This window comes from Argentina silus (assembly GCF_951799395.1).
Source record: "Argentina silus genome assembly, chromosome: 14".
Classification (NCBI taxonomy): domain Eukaryota; kingdom Metazoa; phylum Chordata; class Actinopteri; order Argentiniformes; family Argentinidae; genus Argentina; species Argentina silus.
The window spans coordinates 19420510-19436023 of NC_139668.1; the positions used below are offsets into that span (position 1 = coordinate 19420510).

Here is a 15514-nt window from a genome sequence, read left to right on the forward strand (position 1 = left end):
CACATCATCCCATCTCTTGAAGCAAAACATGCGGTCAGTATGCACTGTATCGGTTTTTAAATAATTGATGCCTTTTAATTGCCAATTAAGAAAAGGACATTCCTTTCTTATCAACCAATCAATCAATCAATCAATCACAATACACTTCTGTTGTCTCTCGCCATCAGGCATCATGTATCATATGTATTCAGACCTAAGGCAGGCCAAGATGTTGGGGCCCATATAACCCTGTTCCCAAGCTATTCCCAGTACATAGAGTAGGCCTATTCCCAGTACATAGAGTAGGCCTATTCCCAGTACATACATTAGGCCTATTCCCAGTACATACAGTAGGCCTATTCCCTGTACATACAGTAGGCCTATTCCCAGTACATACATTAGGCCTATTCCCAGTACATACAGTAGGCCTATTCCCTGTACATACAGTAGGCCTATTCCCAGTACATACAGTAGGCCTATTCCCAGTACATACATTAGGCCTATTCCCAGTACATAGAGTAGGCCTATTCCCAGTACATACATTAGGCCTATTCCCAGTACATACAGTAGGCCTATGCCCAGTACATACAGTAGGCCAGTGTTTAAAAGGTTCATACTGCCATCCCAACTGTGGTCTACCACAGTGCCGTTGCTGTGACAGACATGAGTTGTGAAGACGTGTGAAATGTCCTGCCGGAAGCCACCACACACGAGCTGTGAAAGTGGCGACACGAGCTGTGAAAGTGGCGACACGAGCTGTGAAAGCCGCCACACACGAGCTGTGAAAGCCGCCACACACACGAGCTGTGAAAGTGGCGACACGAGCTGTGAAAGCCGCCACACACGAGCTGTGAAAGCTGCCACACACGAGCTGTGAAAGTGGCGACACGAGCTGTGAAAGCCGCCACACACAAGCTGTGAAAGCTGCCACACACGAGCTGTGAAAGTGGCGACACGAGCTGTGAAAGCCGCCACACACAAGCTGTGAAAGCTGCCACACACGAGCTGTGAAAGCCACCACACACACGAGCTGTGAAAGCCACCACACACGAGCTGTGAAAGCCACCACACACACGAGCTGTGAAAGCCACCACACACACGAGCTGTGAAAGCCGCCACACACACGAGCTGTGAAAGCCACCACACACAAGCTGTGAAAGATGTTTGAAGAGAGGAGGATGGTTTGGCTGATCAGATCGTTCCCAAGCTACTGTGGACAGTGCATACTGTATAAGCCTGGAATAACAATGACTCAAACCTGGCCTTAGTGGGAGCGAATTTAGTGAGTAAAGTATTTGTTATTATTTGATTTCAGCGAACCACACGGCTGTGAGGCGTAGCTCCGAATCAGAAACCTGTTGAACTTGCAGACACACCCTAGAGCGGGGGCACACACACACACGCACGCACGCACGCACGCACACACACTCTCTCTCTCTCAAAGGAAGACAGGCAGTACTAGAACAAGTAATCCCTTTTACCATAGAGACAGGTAGAGACAAGCCCGGGGTTGGGTACGTAGGGAACTGGTGGGGCCTCAATGGGAACCAAGGTTTTTTTTTATCCAGCAGCTCCAGAGGGAAACACACACACACACACACACACACACAGGGAAGCAAGGCTATGACGTCAACATCTGGAGGCTCACTGTGGATCAGTTGAATTTGAGTTTGGTTTCTCGGTGTCGGCTTTAATTCTTTTCCACAATAGAGTCCATAGAGTATGTTTTTGCCAGTTAGACTTGTATATTGTAGTATTAGCTATTAGCTAGGAGACTAGGCCGATGCCCTCCAGAAACTTCTCTTTACATAGGACCACGGGATTGGTGGAGGGTTATAGCCACTGGAGGTGTTTTGTCCAATCGGGCTGTTCCACAACACTCTAGAGGTGTTCTAGAACTTCCATTTACATTTGAGTCACTTAGCAGACGCTCTCATCTACATGTGGAGACTGTAGTGACAAGTGCATTCGTCTAAAGCCACTATTGTCAAAGTGGGGTACATGTACCCCTGGGGGTATGTGGATCGATCTAGGGGGTACGCGAAATAAATCTGTGATTTACCTTCCCCAACAGTCCTGTTGAATAGCCGACTGCTCAGTCTCAGTACCAAAAATAAATGCATGCACCCTATCCAACAGAATAATATTATCACAATGTCTAATATGTAAGGGATAATGTTCATAGAATATCAATTAGGCTACAAAATAACCGACAGGGGGTTCATGACTGTTAACAGTTTGGGAACCACTGGTCTAAAGAACCTCCCTGCTTTAGCTTCTTGACTTTTTCGGGTCGCCCTCGAAAAAGAGGTTTCTAACTTTACTTGGTTTGAGACAGAGAGAGAGAGAGAGAGACAGAGAGAGAGAGAGAAAGAGAGAGGCAGAGAGAGAGAGAGAGAGAGAGAGAGAGAGAGACAGAGAGAGAGAGAGAGAGAGAAAGAGAGAGGCAGAGAGAGAGAGAGAGAGAGAGAAAGGGAGAGGCAGAGAGAAAGAGAGAGGCAGAGAGAAAGAGAGAGAGAGAGAGAGAGAGAGAGAGAGAGAGAAAGGGAGAGGCAGAGAGAACGAGAGAGGCAGAGAGAAGAAAATACAACAGACAGAGAGGGAGCAGTGGAAGTGGAAGCGGAGTGAGAGAGAGGGAGAGGGAGAGAAAGGGAGGGATCTAGGGTGTGGTTACGTATAAAACACACATCCCAAACCTCTCTCCAACACTCCCCTTGGCTGCTTTCTCACACTCACTCGCTTTCTCCATCGCCGACTCGCTCCCTCATTCCCGGAAACTCTCTCGTCCTGTGTCTCGGTGAGTGGAAACTTTAGTGTTGCTGCTGAACTTTGCTGCCTCATGCTTACACTTTAAAGTTACTGCGTTGTTTGTCTATTTGTAGACCGTCTCTTTAGGTTATTCTGATTGGTTCACTGTGGCTGTGTTGCATTGACTGGGTAACAACAGCGGTTAGCAATGCCAACAATTCTGCAATTATGTTTTTTTCTGGTGCACGGCCAGAACTTAGATTTGAGGCACTGCAGTTAGTTGCCTCCGCGTGCCACACCCTAGAGCGGGGGCACGCACGCACGCACGCACGCACGCACACACACTCTCTCTCTCAAAGGAAGACAGGCAGTACTCGAACAAGTACTCCCTTTGGTAGATGCATATTATATGCCCCCCCCCCCCCCGCCGCTTCCCATTTCCACGGTTATTACAGGACTTCCAGAGAGGTGATCAATGATCCCACATGTGGGATTCTACCTGTTTTCTCACCTGGAGCAGGCTCAATCACCCAGAGACCAGCTGTTGCCGTAGCAGCAGTGGTATCATTCATAATAGAGCCCGGGCTAGGTAGAGACAAGCCCGGGGTTGGGAACGTGGGGAACTGGTGGGGCCTCAGTGGGAACCAAGGTTTTTTTTTATCCAGCAGCTCCAGAGGGAAACACACACACACACACACACACACACAGGGAAGCAAGGCTATGACGTCAACATCTGGAGGCTCACTGTGGATCAGTTGAATTTGAGTTTGGTTTCTCGGTGTCGGCTTTAATTCTTTTCCACAATAGAGTCCATAGAGTATGTTTTTGCCAGTTAGACTTGTATATTGTAGTATTAGCTATTAGCTAGGAGACTAGGCCGATGCCCTCCAGAAACTTCTCTTTACATAGGACCACGGGATTGGTGGAGGGTTATAGCCACTGGAGGTGTTTTGTCCAATCGGGCTGTTCCACAACACTCTAGAGGTGTTCTAGAACTTCCATTTACATTTGAGTCACTTAGCAGACGCTCTCATCTACATGTGGAGACTGACTTACTGTAGTGACAAGTGCATTCGTCTAAAGCCACTATTCACTATACACTATTATAACTAAAGCAACCTCCCTGCTTTGATCTCTTGCCGGGTCGCCCTCGCAAAAGAGGTTTCTAACTTTATTTTTTCGGAATTGCTCTTACCTGGTTAAAGAAAGGTTAAATAAAGAAATAAAGTGCATTCGTGTTAAGCAAGTCAAAAAAGCCACAATCAGAATCATCACAAGAAACTAACAGGTTTTGTGTCCCTCTATCTTCCCACTGTCCTCTCTCCAGTCAAGCAATATTAGTCAGCATGGGTGAAATCGCTCAAGCCATGGCGATACTTATCAAAGTCTTCCACAAGTACTCAGGGAAGGAAGGGGACAAGTTAACCCTCAGCAAGAGCGAGCTCAAGGACCTGCTCAAGGTCGAATTTGAGGTCAGTACACAGTACAGGACCAACCTAATCAACTGATCTTGGATCAGATCTCCACACTGAATGCACTATAGGCATCACATATACATCACATACTGTACAGCTCATATACATGTAAACAATGCTGATTCACTTTAATTTAAATAACCTTTGACATAAATGATAATGTCTCCTAAATGATGATAACATAAATTAAAATGTTTATTCAAATTAGACATAGCCTACAATACTGTTTCTGTTATTAACCTTCCACATAACCTTAATTTATAAACCAATCTAGACTGTTTCAGTTATTAACCTTCCCCAACCACCATCTCCATTCTCCCCGTTTGTCCAACACAAGGGCATGTTGAGCGAAAACGACAAGATGGACCGATTCTTCAATGATCTGGACGGGAACAAAGACAACTGTGTTGACTTCCAGGAGTACATCACTCTGGTGGCCACTGTTACAATATTGTGTAACTCTTTCTTCAAGTAAAGCATCACCACCACCTGTCGGCCATCTTGGGAAACGTCAATAAATGACTTGCCTAATTAAAGCAGGCTTTCACAGGGTGGTTGCAGATAGGCCTATATTGGTGGACAATGACATGCAAACTGCCTGAGAAAACAAACTGTCCAGATGCTAACAGCTAGTCATGTTGAATCCTTGAAATAACCAATAAACACAATTTAGATTATGAAGCATGGTGTCAGTGTATCTTTGGGGTTTTTGCAACCTTACATTTTTTACTAACTAAAGCATGTATTTAAGTAACCTTACGGCCATTGAGCACAATATTGAGACACACGTTTCTATGGTAACACATCATCCCATCTCTTGAAGCAAAACATGCGGTCAGTATGCACTGTATCGGTTTTTAAATAATTGATGCCTTTTAATTGCCAATTAAGAAAAGGACATTCCTTTCTTATCAACCAATCAATCAATCAATCAATCACAATACACTTCTGTTGTCTCTCGCCATCAGGCATCATGTATCATATGTATTCAGACCTAAGGCAGGCCAAGATGTTGGGGCCCATATAACCCTGTTCCCAAGCTATTCCCAGTACATAGAGTAGGCCTATTCCCAGTACATAGAGTAGGCCTATTCCCAGTACATACATTAGGCCTATTCCCAGTACATACAGTAGGCCTATTCCCTGTACATACAGTAGGCCTATTCCCAGTACATACATTAGGCCTATTCCCAGTACATACAGTAGGCCTATTCCCTGTACATACAGTAGGCCTATTCCCAGTACATACAGTAGGCCTATTCCCAGTACATACATTAGGCCTATTCCCAGTACATAGAGTAGGCCTATTCCCAGTACATACATTAGGCCTATTCCCAGTACATACAGTAGGCCTATTCCCAGTACATACAGTAGGCCAGTGTTTAAAAGGTTCATACTGCCATCCCAACTGTGGTCTACCACAGTGCCGTTGCTGTGACAGACATGAGTTGTGAAGACGTGTGAAATGTCCTGCCGGAAGCCACCACACACGAGCTGTGAAAGTGGCGACACGAGCTGTGAAAGTGGCGACACGAGCTGTGAAAGCCGCCACACACGAGCTGTGAAAGTGGCGACACGAGCTGTGAAAGCCGCCACACACGAGCTGTGAAAGTGGCGACACGAGCTGTGAAAGTGGCGACACGAGCTGTGAAAGTGGCGACACGAGCTGTGAAAGTGGCGACACGAGCTGTGAAAGTGGCGACACGAGCTGTGAAAGCCGCCACACACGAGCTGTGAAAGCCGCCACACACACGAGCTGTGAAAGTGGCGACACGAGCTGTGAAAGCCGCCACACACGAGCTGTGAAAGCTGCCACACACGAGCTGTGAAAGTGGCGACACGAGCTGTGAAAGCCGCCACACACAAGCTGTGAAAGCCACCACACACACGAGCTGTGAAAGCCGCCACACACGAGCTGTGAAAGCCACCACACACGAGCTGTGAAAGCTGCCACACACGAGCTGTGAAAGATGTTTGAAGAGAGGAGGATGGTTTGGCTGATCAGATCGTTCCCAAGCTACTGTGGACAGTGCATACTGTATAAGCCTGGAATAACAATGACTCAAACCTGGCCTTAGTGGGAGCGAATTTAGTGAGTAAAGTATTTGTTATTATTTGATTTCAGCGAACCACACGGCTGTGAGGCGTAGCTCCGAATCAGAAACGTGTGATGTGCAGGCGCTGCGGGGGAGGGGATGTGGGAGATGATTGATGGGAGGTAAAGCCAACGCACTTTCTATTGGCTTAATGAAGGCCAAGTTTGACATGTTGGTCCACCAGACCGCATTTAGGGTAAATTTCTTTTTCTTTTTTTTTCTTTTTTTAAATGTTTTTAACATAACTCTGATCTAAAAAAAATTAAATAGTTTGAGGAGTGTCAATTTCATCATTTTCTTTAAAAATTGGAAAACTCGTATAGAACTGGTCATCCTAAAGGGCATGAATGGAAGCACACTGGACCTTGTCAATTCTCAACCCTAAACACTCCGTCGCGAGTCGCTTTGGATAAAGGCGTCTGCTAAATGCCATAAATGTAAATGTAAATGTACTCCAATCTTCTTCTTAGAGTATGCCATCTTAACTGTATCTCGATATATTATTTAAAAATTAAAAAAAAATTTTTTTTTAAAAAGACCCCTAGCTCTATCCAAACTCCCAATCCAGCGAGAGAGGTATTATACATCATCTCTCAATAGGAGATGAAAAACGCTCATTTAAACCTGGCTGCTAAACTCGGTTTGATGTGGGCTTCCCTTATTGACAGAGCATAAGCAGCCTCATGAGGAGACAGTTTGAGGGTAAAGGCATGGTTGTTGCTTCTTCTCTTGTCGATAGACACGACCACAATTGTTCTCCTTTTCCCCCCACTGACTTTGAATGGAAGAACGGCAAACCTCTGGTCTCAGGATGAATATTTGTAACATTTCCACAGTGAATATGTGTCTTATTTACTTTTTACAATAGAGCATGGTGTATAGTTCGGGCGGAAATGTCTGGGAAACATACCAGTGTTGGGACGCAGACATGGTCTGTAGTCATACCATCCAGCAGAGATGATTTGGAGTCACACTCTCGTGTAACATGTAATCTCAAGTCTCGCCCTCTTTGCCTAGTGGTGGGAGACCCAGGTTCGAACCACACCCAATCACTAAACAACCCGTAATTAGATCAGCGCCTGTGGGCATCTTAATCATACTCCTTTTAGCGTCCTGTGTGGAAATAAATAACTGGTTGGAGTTGGACTATACTCCGCGTGTGTCATAATGAAAAGCAAGTCAACAACAATACTGTATTTCGCCTCATGAGGGCTTACTTGAGCTTTTGATTGTCCCTTAAAACAATGTCTTGAGTTCACACAATGACATGTCAATGTATCCACATGAGAATCTCACTCACACACTTAGTTTACATGACAAACAGTCTAATGGCTGATAACAACACGGTAACATAACACGCTTTTATCCTGCATTGATCATTACGCCCTAGCACACTCGTATACTATGCATACATAGGCGACACTGACACTTCTAACGGTGTTGGTGATACGCTGATCATGCAAGTGATAAATAAATGCTTCGGTAAACTAGACAAGACTTAGTAAATCAAAAGCATTTACTAATATACTTGTCCGTATGCAATGCTGGACCTCGGACTCAGCTCCCGCGACGCCTCCTCCGGTTGCCGTGTGTCAGTGAGAGGAAAGTGAAAAGCGGGGTCTCGTGATGCGGTGGAGGGGCGGGTTAACTGAGTGTGTCGGTCTGGAGGAGCTCGTCTGAACGGATTTCGGTGTTGTTTTGAATCTGCTAGACACCGACTGGAGGGGGTAGGGAAGATGGCGGATGTTGAAGGCGATGAAATTCGCTCGGCTCTCCCTTCGGCATCCCGTAATGGACCCGGCGGTGTTGGTTCGGAAGTCGGTACCGCAGGCCTAAATGCTACCACGGTGACATCAGGCCCACGGATGGTTAGGATCGTCAAGTCGGAATCGGGATACGGATTCAACGTCCGTGGTCAAGTTAGCGAAGGAGGACAACTGCGAAGCATCAACGGGGAATTGTACGCCCCTCTTCAGCATGTCAGCGCTGTTTTGCCCGGAGGGGCGGCGGACCGAGCTGGCATATCAAAGGGGGACAGGATCCTTGAAGTGTAAGTGAGCCTTTATTAACCGGTGTAGTAACGCCATTAGCTACTGACATACATGGGCTGCTGCGGAAAAGCAGACGAGCTAGCATATAGCCAGCTAGCAAGGTTAGCCAGCCGTCAGACAGTTCGCTAGCTAGCGGGCTACCGATAGCATCGGTGGGTTCCATAAGGGCTACCGTTAGCTACTGCAGCAGTCTGTCAAAACGTCATTAGCATTTAGCATAGCTTCTCTAAAGCAAGCTTATTAGCAGGCTAGGGAGAGTGTCAGTCAATATCTCGGCCTAGCGAAGACACCGTTGTCAGTTAGCTCGATGTTTAACCAGTAGTGAGCCAGTATGTGTTGTTCTATTCTATCACCGTAACTGACACAGCCACCTTCCATGTAGGAAATGTTATTAGCTAGCTAGCTAGCTAACTAGCTAGTTAACGTTACGCAGTGTGTGAACTTAATCCCATCACGACGAGCTGAGGATGTGACTGGCAGTTGTCGTGTAACACTGTTATTAACAGTTGGCATTGTCTTGGGCACAACGGGATGAAATGTCAGATTAAAAGACAGTCTCCCTGAACCCGCCGTAATACTTTCACTTCAGCGTCCACATGACTGACACAACAAGATATAAAACAGTAAAGAGGTCAGTCAGTTCGTCAACATTGTCACTCAGTCAGCCAAACCAACATCACCAACCGTGAAGGCCTGTATGTGTAAGGCAGTTTGGTCTGTCTTACCGTCTACCAAACGAATCACTCCGAGTGTAGTGACATTTAGAAGTCAGTCAGTTTGCAAGGTGTATTTTCCCCTCTGTCTTATTGTTTTGCTGTGTGTGTGTGTGTGGGTGGGTGGGTGGGTGGGTGGGTGGAGTTGCTGGGCTGGGCTGGGCTGGGCTGGGCCGGACCCTTGAGACATGGTACAAAAGTGCTTTGTGTTTTGGCAAGGCTAACATGTCCCTCCAGCAAAAGCCTATTTTAGTCAGAACCCCAGAGGAGAGAATGAACTCTTCGTACTGTCCCTTTACAAAGTTTAGGTGGTAAAGGTGGTAAAGGATGTGGCCATGAAGCTCACCACACAACCCAGGCAGACAGACAGACAGACAGACCTATATTGTTACTGAGTATGCCTATATTGTTGGTCATGAAGCTCATCACACAACCCAGGCTCTGCAGAGGCAGCATACTACTTCTGTTTAGGGCACATACTTCTACTTCTGTTTAGGGCACATACACACACACATTCTCAATCTGAGAGAGAGAGAGAGAGACCCAACTTGCTGATGCATCATATACATCGTTGATACATCAGCAAGTGTGTGTGGTCACTCACTGCTGCCCCATGTTCTTCCAGTGCACAACCACACTCACTGCTGTCCACCAGAGTTCATCATGTGACACGTGAGCCGGCGTGACTGTTTCTGCAGTGTTGGGAAATTCGTCAGTAGTCATCAGGTTTATTCGCCCTTGACACCTTTCGCGTGAACGCAACAGCAGTGGATAGTAGGGCTGCACCCTCTGCATGGACAAAATATCATGAGATGAGATGATTTTGCTAGATATTGCAATACCAAACACTTGGGGGGGGGGGGGGGGGGGGGTGAACACTTGATTCTTTTCCCACTTGACACGGTGTTGGCAAACAAGTGTCACAGTGAAAGAACAGCAAATGAGTACGACAACCAAACGAAACAAATCTATGCGTGCAGAGAGGGAACGTGTGAGTCAAACACGTCCTATTGGTACTGTACCGTGTCCCTGAGCTGTTGGTTCACTGAGTGTCAATGAAAGGCCGGTGTTGCAGCCTTCTTGCAATATGGATGTTACACATGTTCATGTTAGGATGTCGATAGCCTTGTTGTACGGTATTGTGTAGCTGCTTAGTTAACTCTGTCAGCCATTGGTTGTAGTCAGCTGTGAGTTCCTTTGTATTAGTTGTGGAAGACAGAAGTTAGGCCATAGTTTACTTCATTTGTTGTTTCTCGATGGGGTTGGCCCTGATATCGGCTTACTTACAACTGAAGAAGAAAAAAAACTGTAATCGGCTGTTCTCATGAAGCGGGAACAAAAAGCTGTGCAACTCTGAGAAGTTTAGCTTAACGGGAGTCTCCTGTAGCCGTACCTCCACGTTGTTCTCGCGCCTTCCTTGGAGATGTTGGGTTGAACTGGACTGAGCGATGGGAGAGTGCGCTCGCAATTTCATTGGACGTTACGTTCCAAGAACCCACACTCCCGTAGAATGGTTGCTTGTTGTCGTGTGCGTCGTCTTTTCCAAGAACGGGTAGGGCTGTTCTGCAGAGAGCTGTTGCCTTTGCTGGATCGCAACATTAAAGAAAACCTGAAGGGAAATAAAACATTTTCGGAGCTCCGCCCAAGCGAGGTATTTGATTGGTTTGATGTGTCGCGGGGCGTCACTCCTTTCAGACGGCTTTACACCCCTTTGAAGCTAGGCCTACTTTCTGCAAAGGATTTCCCCAGTCTTTCCGAGTTCAGGGGGAAAGCCTGGTCTCAACGAGGTCAGCTTGACAGTAGGTCTTCATATTGGCCTCGTTCATGATTCCCAGCCCTCCAACCACCAGATGCTACTCATCACACAGTGATCGAGCAGATCGGCCTGTGGGCCTTCTCTACATTGTTTCTGCTGATTGGTGCAGAGGTTGATGATCAGATCCGATCGGTGCTCGCCTGGGAGAGATACTTTTCCCTTTATCCCCTCTCCCCTCTTTGTGAGTGCGTCTTGCAAGCCCTGAGGAACGTTGTCATTGGCATGTTCATTTTTCCCTCCTCCTCCTCTCTCTCTCTCTCCCTGTCTCTTTGCCTCTATTTGTCTCATCCCCCCCCCCCTCTCTCCACCTCTCATTGTCTCACTCTCTTGTTTGTTTGGTATCACTGAAATGAATAAATGATGATGGCAGCCCCCCCCCCCCCCCTCGGTTCTCAGACAGATTAGCAGGAGACACCTGATGCTTCTGCCATCTGGCCTCAGAGAGGATCTAAGGAGGGAGCGGCGTCGTGTCAGCATAGGGTAGAGGGAGGCAGGAAAGGACCAATGAGGACCAAGATGAGTAATTCATCGGAGCATATCGAGTCGGGTGTCAATTGAGAGCTCAGAGTCTGTATGTTTGGGGAAATGAAGTCAGAAATACATTTCTCAAGCGTCTTCCGTCATAAAAACAGGAAAACATCTACAAGAAAAAGTCTTTAAAGGTGTTTAGAAAAACATCAAACCTCATTAATGTTCAGGTGTAGACCCCGGTCAACTAGTATCAACACTTATATTTAGTTTTGCAGAAAGGTTTTGGCTTCTATATGTTTAAGAATCATTGCCCAGTCTCCGGGTCATTCTGTTACCAAAAACCCTTGAGAAGCAAGGATAATGAAAGTTAACAAAAGTAAGTATAGGTAGACCTAGGTAGTGTTTTTACTGATGTCTATTTAGTTTATGAATTAATAACTGATTAAAGCTGGTCATTCTGTTAGCGAATCAGTAATAGAATGACCATATCAAATTGGTAACAGAATTACTGAAATTGAATTGGCTACATTCACATATTGTACAGGTTGTACAGAAGCTAAAACGGTTATTCGGCTTTCCCTGTGGGAGAACACTTGAAGAGAATTGGGAGAATCCTTTTGGATTCCGTGTAGAACCCTTTTAGGCTACATGTAGAACCCTTTTAGGCTACATGTAGAACCCTTTTAGGCTACATGTAGAACCCTTTTAGGCTACATGTAGAGCCCATTTCACAGTTCAATTGCACTCGGCAAACATAATCACAGATAAGTAGAGAGAGCTCTCCATTGGACAATGGTGACCCCGCTGGACACCAGAGGACGGAGAGATGCATCAGGTTAGCGTAGGTTAGCCAGCAGGTTAGCGTAGGTTAGCCAGCAGATTAGCCAGCAGATTAGCGTAGGTTAGCCAGCAGATTAGCGTAGGTTAGCCAGCAGATTATCCAGCAGGTTAGCCAGCAGGTTCTAGAGGACACAGGAATGGACCATTGCACAGGTATCCCATGACAACAAACATATCTGGAGACAAACATAGCAAGCTTTAAGACGTGTGCTAGCACAAGGCTAACCGGGACCAGTTGCTAATATAGCAAAAAAACTAACCGATTTTTGAAAATAAATCTTGGAACCTACGCAGTTTTACACTCTGTCATCGTTTCTGGGATGATGGGGAAAGCGAAATAATGAAGAATATTATTATGGTGGGAGTACAGTGACGTTCCACTTTACCAGCGTGTTGTCTATAATTCAGGAGAGCATGCAGGGGAATGTGATCCACCTGTGACCACAATATGAAGTTTTTTGAGTGGATATATCCATGCATATTCATTATTATTATTATTATTAACAAACCTTTATTTATACAGGGTTAACCCACTGAAAACCTAGGTCTCTTTTTCAGGAGAGCCCTGCTTACATTAAAATACATTAGATTATTATCTTACTATCTCTCTTTCTCTCTCTCTCTCTCTTTTGCTCTCCCCCCCTCCACCTCTCTCTCTCCCTCTCTCCCCCTCTCCTCTCTCCAGTAACGGGGTGAGTGTGGAGGGGGCCACCCATAAGCAGGTGGTGGACCTGATCCGTGCGGGGGAGAGGGAGCTGGTCCTGGCCGTGCTGTCTGTGCCTCCCCAGGAGGCGGACGGCCTGGAGGCCGGGGAGGACAGCGGCTCTGGGGCCCAGCTGAGCTACGACTTCAGCGACAAGCAGGCCGTGCCCATCTCCATACCCACCTACAAACACGTGGAGCAGCATGCCGAGAGGTTTGTGGTGAGTACACAGGACGGGACGTTCTCACCCTAATCCTGGGGGCTCATCTTAACCAGGGGCTCATTTTAACCAGGGGCCGTATCCAAACTGTTAACTCTTACTGTACTTAATCCATGGAATGAAATGAGGAATGGTATCAGACACCTGTTTGATACCTCTCCTCATTCTAAATCATGCATTAAAATGAGCCCCGTCCTCCGATTTCTACCCCCACTAGCCTCCATTTCCCTAGCACTACATTGTGGGTGCTATTAGCACCTAGTCACTGTCCACTACCTACCCCCTACTGTCCACTACCTACCCCCTACTGTCCACTACCTACCCCCTACTGTCCACTACCTACCCCCTACTGTCCACTACCTACCCCTACTGTCCACTACCTACCCCCTACTGTCCACTACCTACCCCCTACTGTCCACTACCTACCCCCTACTGTCCACTACCTACCCCCTACTGTCCACTACCTACCCCTACTGTCCACTACCTACCCCCTACTGTCCACTACCTACCCCCTACTGTCCACTACCTACCCCCTACTGTCCACTACCTACCCCTACTGTCCACTACCTACCCCCTACTGTCCACTACCTACCCCTACTGTCCACTACCTACCCCCTACTGTCCACTACCTACCCCTACTGTCCACTACCTACCCCCTACTGTCCACTACCTACCCCTACTGTCCACTACCTACCCCCTACTGTCCACTACCTACCCCTTAGCCCTCCCCCACTCTTTCCATCCTCCCCCCTCTCTTTCTCTCTTTCTTGTTCCCTTTGTTCTGATGATGAATGAATGAATGATCAAATCAAATCAAACTTTATTTATAGAGGGTCATACGCGGGTGCAACACAAGGCGCTTTACAGGAATATGAATAAAACCACATCACAGACAATGAGTCACAACATGGGAGGATAACAAGTAGAACAGTCACGGGAGTTTTAAAACAAGTGAGGACTGTAGAGACTCATGCATTGTCAATAAAAGCTCAAATGTAATAAAACAATAATAAAAAAAAGTACAAGAACTGAATGACTAACGGTAGTCGTAATAAAACCATGCGTTAGTTCCTCGGTGTCAGCCTGGTAGAGGAAAGAAGTAGAGAGGTTCCTCAAGTGATAAAAAGATGTCTGATTCATATTCTCCTCTCTCTCGCTGTCTCTTTATCTCTCTGCCTCTCTCTCTCTGTCTCTTTATCTCTCTATCTCTCTCTCTCTCTGTCTGTCTCTCACACGCTCTCTCTCTCTTTCTCTGTCTCTCTCTTTCTCTGTCTCTTTATCTCTCTATCTCTCTCTCTGTGTCTGTCTCTCACACGCTCTCTCTCTCTTTCTCTGTCTCTCTCTTTCTCTCTCTCTCTGTCTCTCTCTCTCTGTGTCTGTCTCACACGCTCTCTCTCTCTTTCTCTGTCTCTCTCTTTCTCTGTCTCTCTCTCTCTCTCTCTGTCTCTCTTTCTCTCTCTGCAGGTGTATAACGTCTACATGTCAGGCAGGCAGCTGTGCTCCAAGCGGTACCGGGAGTTTGCCATCCTCAACCAGAACCTGAAGAGAGAGTTTGGCACCTACACCTTCCCCAAGCTCCCTGGGAAGTGGCCCTTCTCCCTGTCAGAGCAGCAGCTGGATGCACGCCGCCGCGGACTGGAAGAATACCTGGAGAGAGGTGAGAGGGAGGAGGAGGAGGAGGAGGAGGGGAGGAGGAGGGGAGGAAGGTAGGGTAGACTGTCTGAGTAGCAGCTGGACGTAGGGGTCAGGAGAGGAGGAGAGGAGAGGGGAGGGGAGGGACCCTGCTGGGACCATATATACTAAAACATGTATGCACTTAATGCAATCTAAGTCGCTTTGGATAAAAACGTCAGCTAAATGACATATATATTATTATTGTTATTATTATTATTATAATATTAGGGGAGGAGAGTTGGGTAGAGTCTGAGCAGCAGCTGGATGTAGGTGGCAGGAGACTGGAGGAATACCTGGAGAGGGAGAGGAGGAGGGGAGAAGAGGAGAGGGAGGAGAGGAGAGGGAGAGGAGGGGAGAGGAGGGGGGCAGAGGAGGGGAGAGGGGCAGAGGAGGGGAGAAGAGGAGAGGGAGAGGAGGAGGAGAGGGAGAGGAGGGGAGAAGAGGAGAGGGAGAGGAGGGGAGAAGAGGAGAGGGAGAGGAGGGGGGCAGAGGAGGGGGGAGAGGAGAGGGGAGAGGAGAGGAGAGGAGAGGGGAGAGGAGAGGAGGGTGGGGAGGGGAGGGGGGAGAGGAGAGGAGAGGAGGGGTGGGGAGGGGAGGGGGGAGAGGAGAGGGGAGAGGAGAGGAGAGGGGAGAGGAGAGGAGGGGTGGGGAGGGGAGGGGAGGGGGGAGAGGAGAGGAGAGGAGGGGTGGGGAGGGGAGGGGGGAGAGGAGAGGGGAGAGGAGAGGAG

General features: G+C 47.4%; 2 protein-coding genes across 2 annotated transcripts; both read left to right on the top strand.

Moving 5' to 3' along the window:
• The first annotated feature begins 2621 nt into the window (after positions 1-2621).
• LOC310815609 (ictacalcin-like) lies at positions 2622-4883 on the top strand. Its single transcript, XM_083685457.1, has 3 exons — positions 2622-2776; positions 4055-4199; positions 4540-4883. Exons 2-3 carry the CDS (start codon positions 4074-4076, stop codon positions 4675-4677), a joined length of 264 nt encoding a protein of 87 aa, XP_083541583.1. The 5' UTR covers positions 2622-2776; positions 4055-4073; the 3' UTR covers positions 4678-4883.
• Positions 4884-7999: 3116 nt separating this feature from the next.
• On the top strand, positions 8000-14822 carry LOC310814754 (sorting nexin-27-like; the record flags this gene model as incomplete). Its single annotated transcript, XM_083684254.1, has 3 exons — positions 8000-8348; positions 12875-13112; positions 14577-14822. Exons 1-3 carry the CDS (start codon positions 8035-8037, stop codon positions 14820-14822), a joined length of 798 nt encoding a protein of 265 aa, XP_083540380.1. The 5' UTR covers positions 8000-8034.
• Positions 14823-15514: the final 692 nt, after the last annotated feature.

What these genes read in the sequence shown, in the direction of transcription:
- LOC310815609 (XM_083685457.1), top strand. Translation starts at nt 4,074, where the DNA reads ATGGGTGAAATCGCTCAAGCCATGGCGATACTTATCAAAGTCTTCCAC. An exon ending in TGCTCAAGGTCGAATTTGAG is followed by an intron (nt 4,200 to 4,539) that starts GTCAGTACACAG and finishes GTCCAACACAAG; the next exon opens with GGCATGTTGAGCGAAAACGA.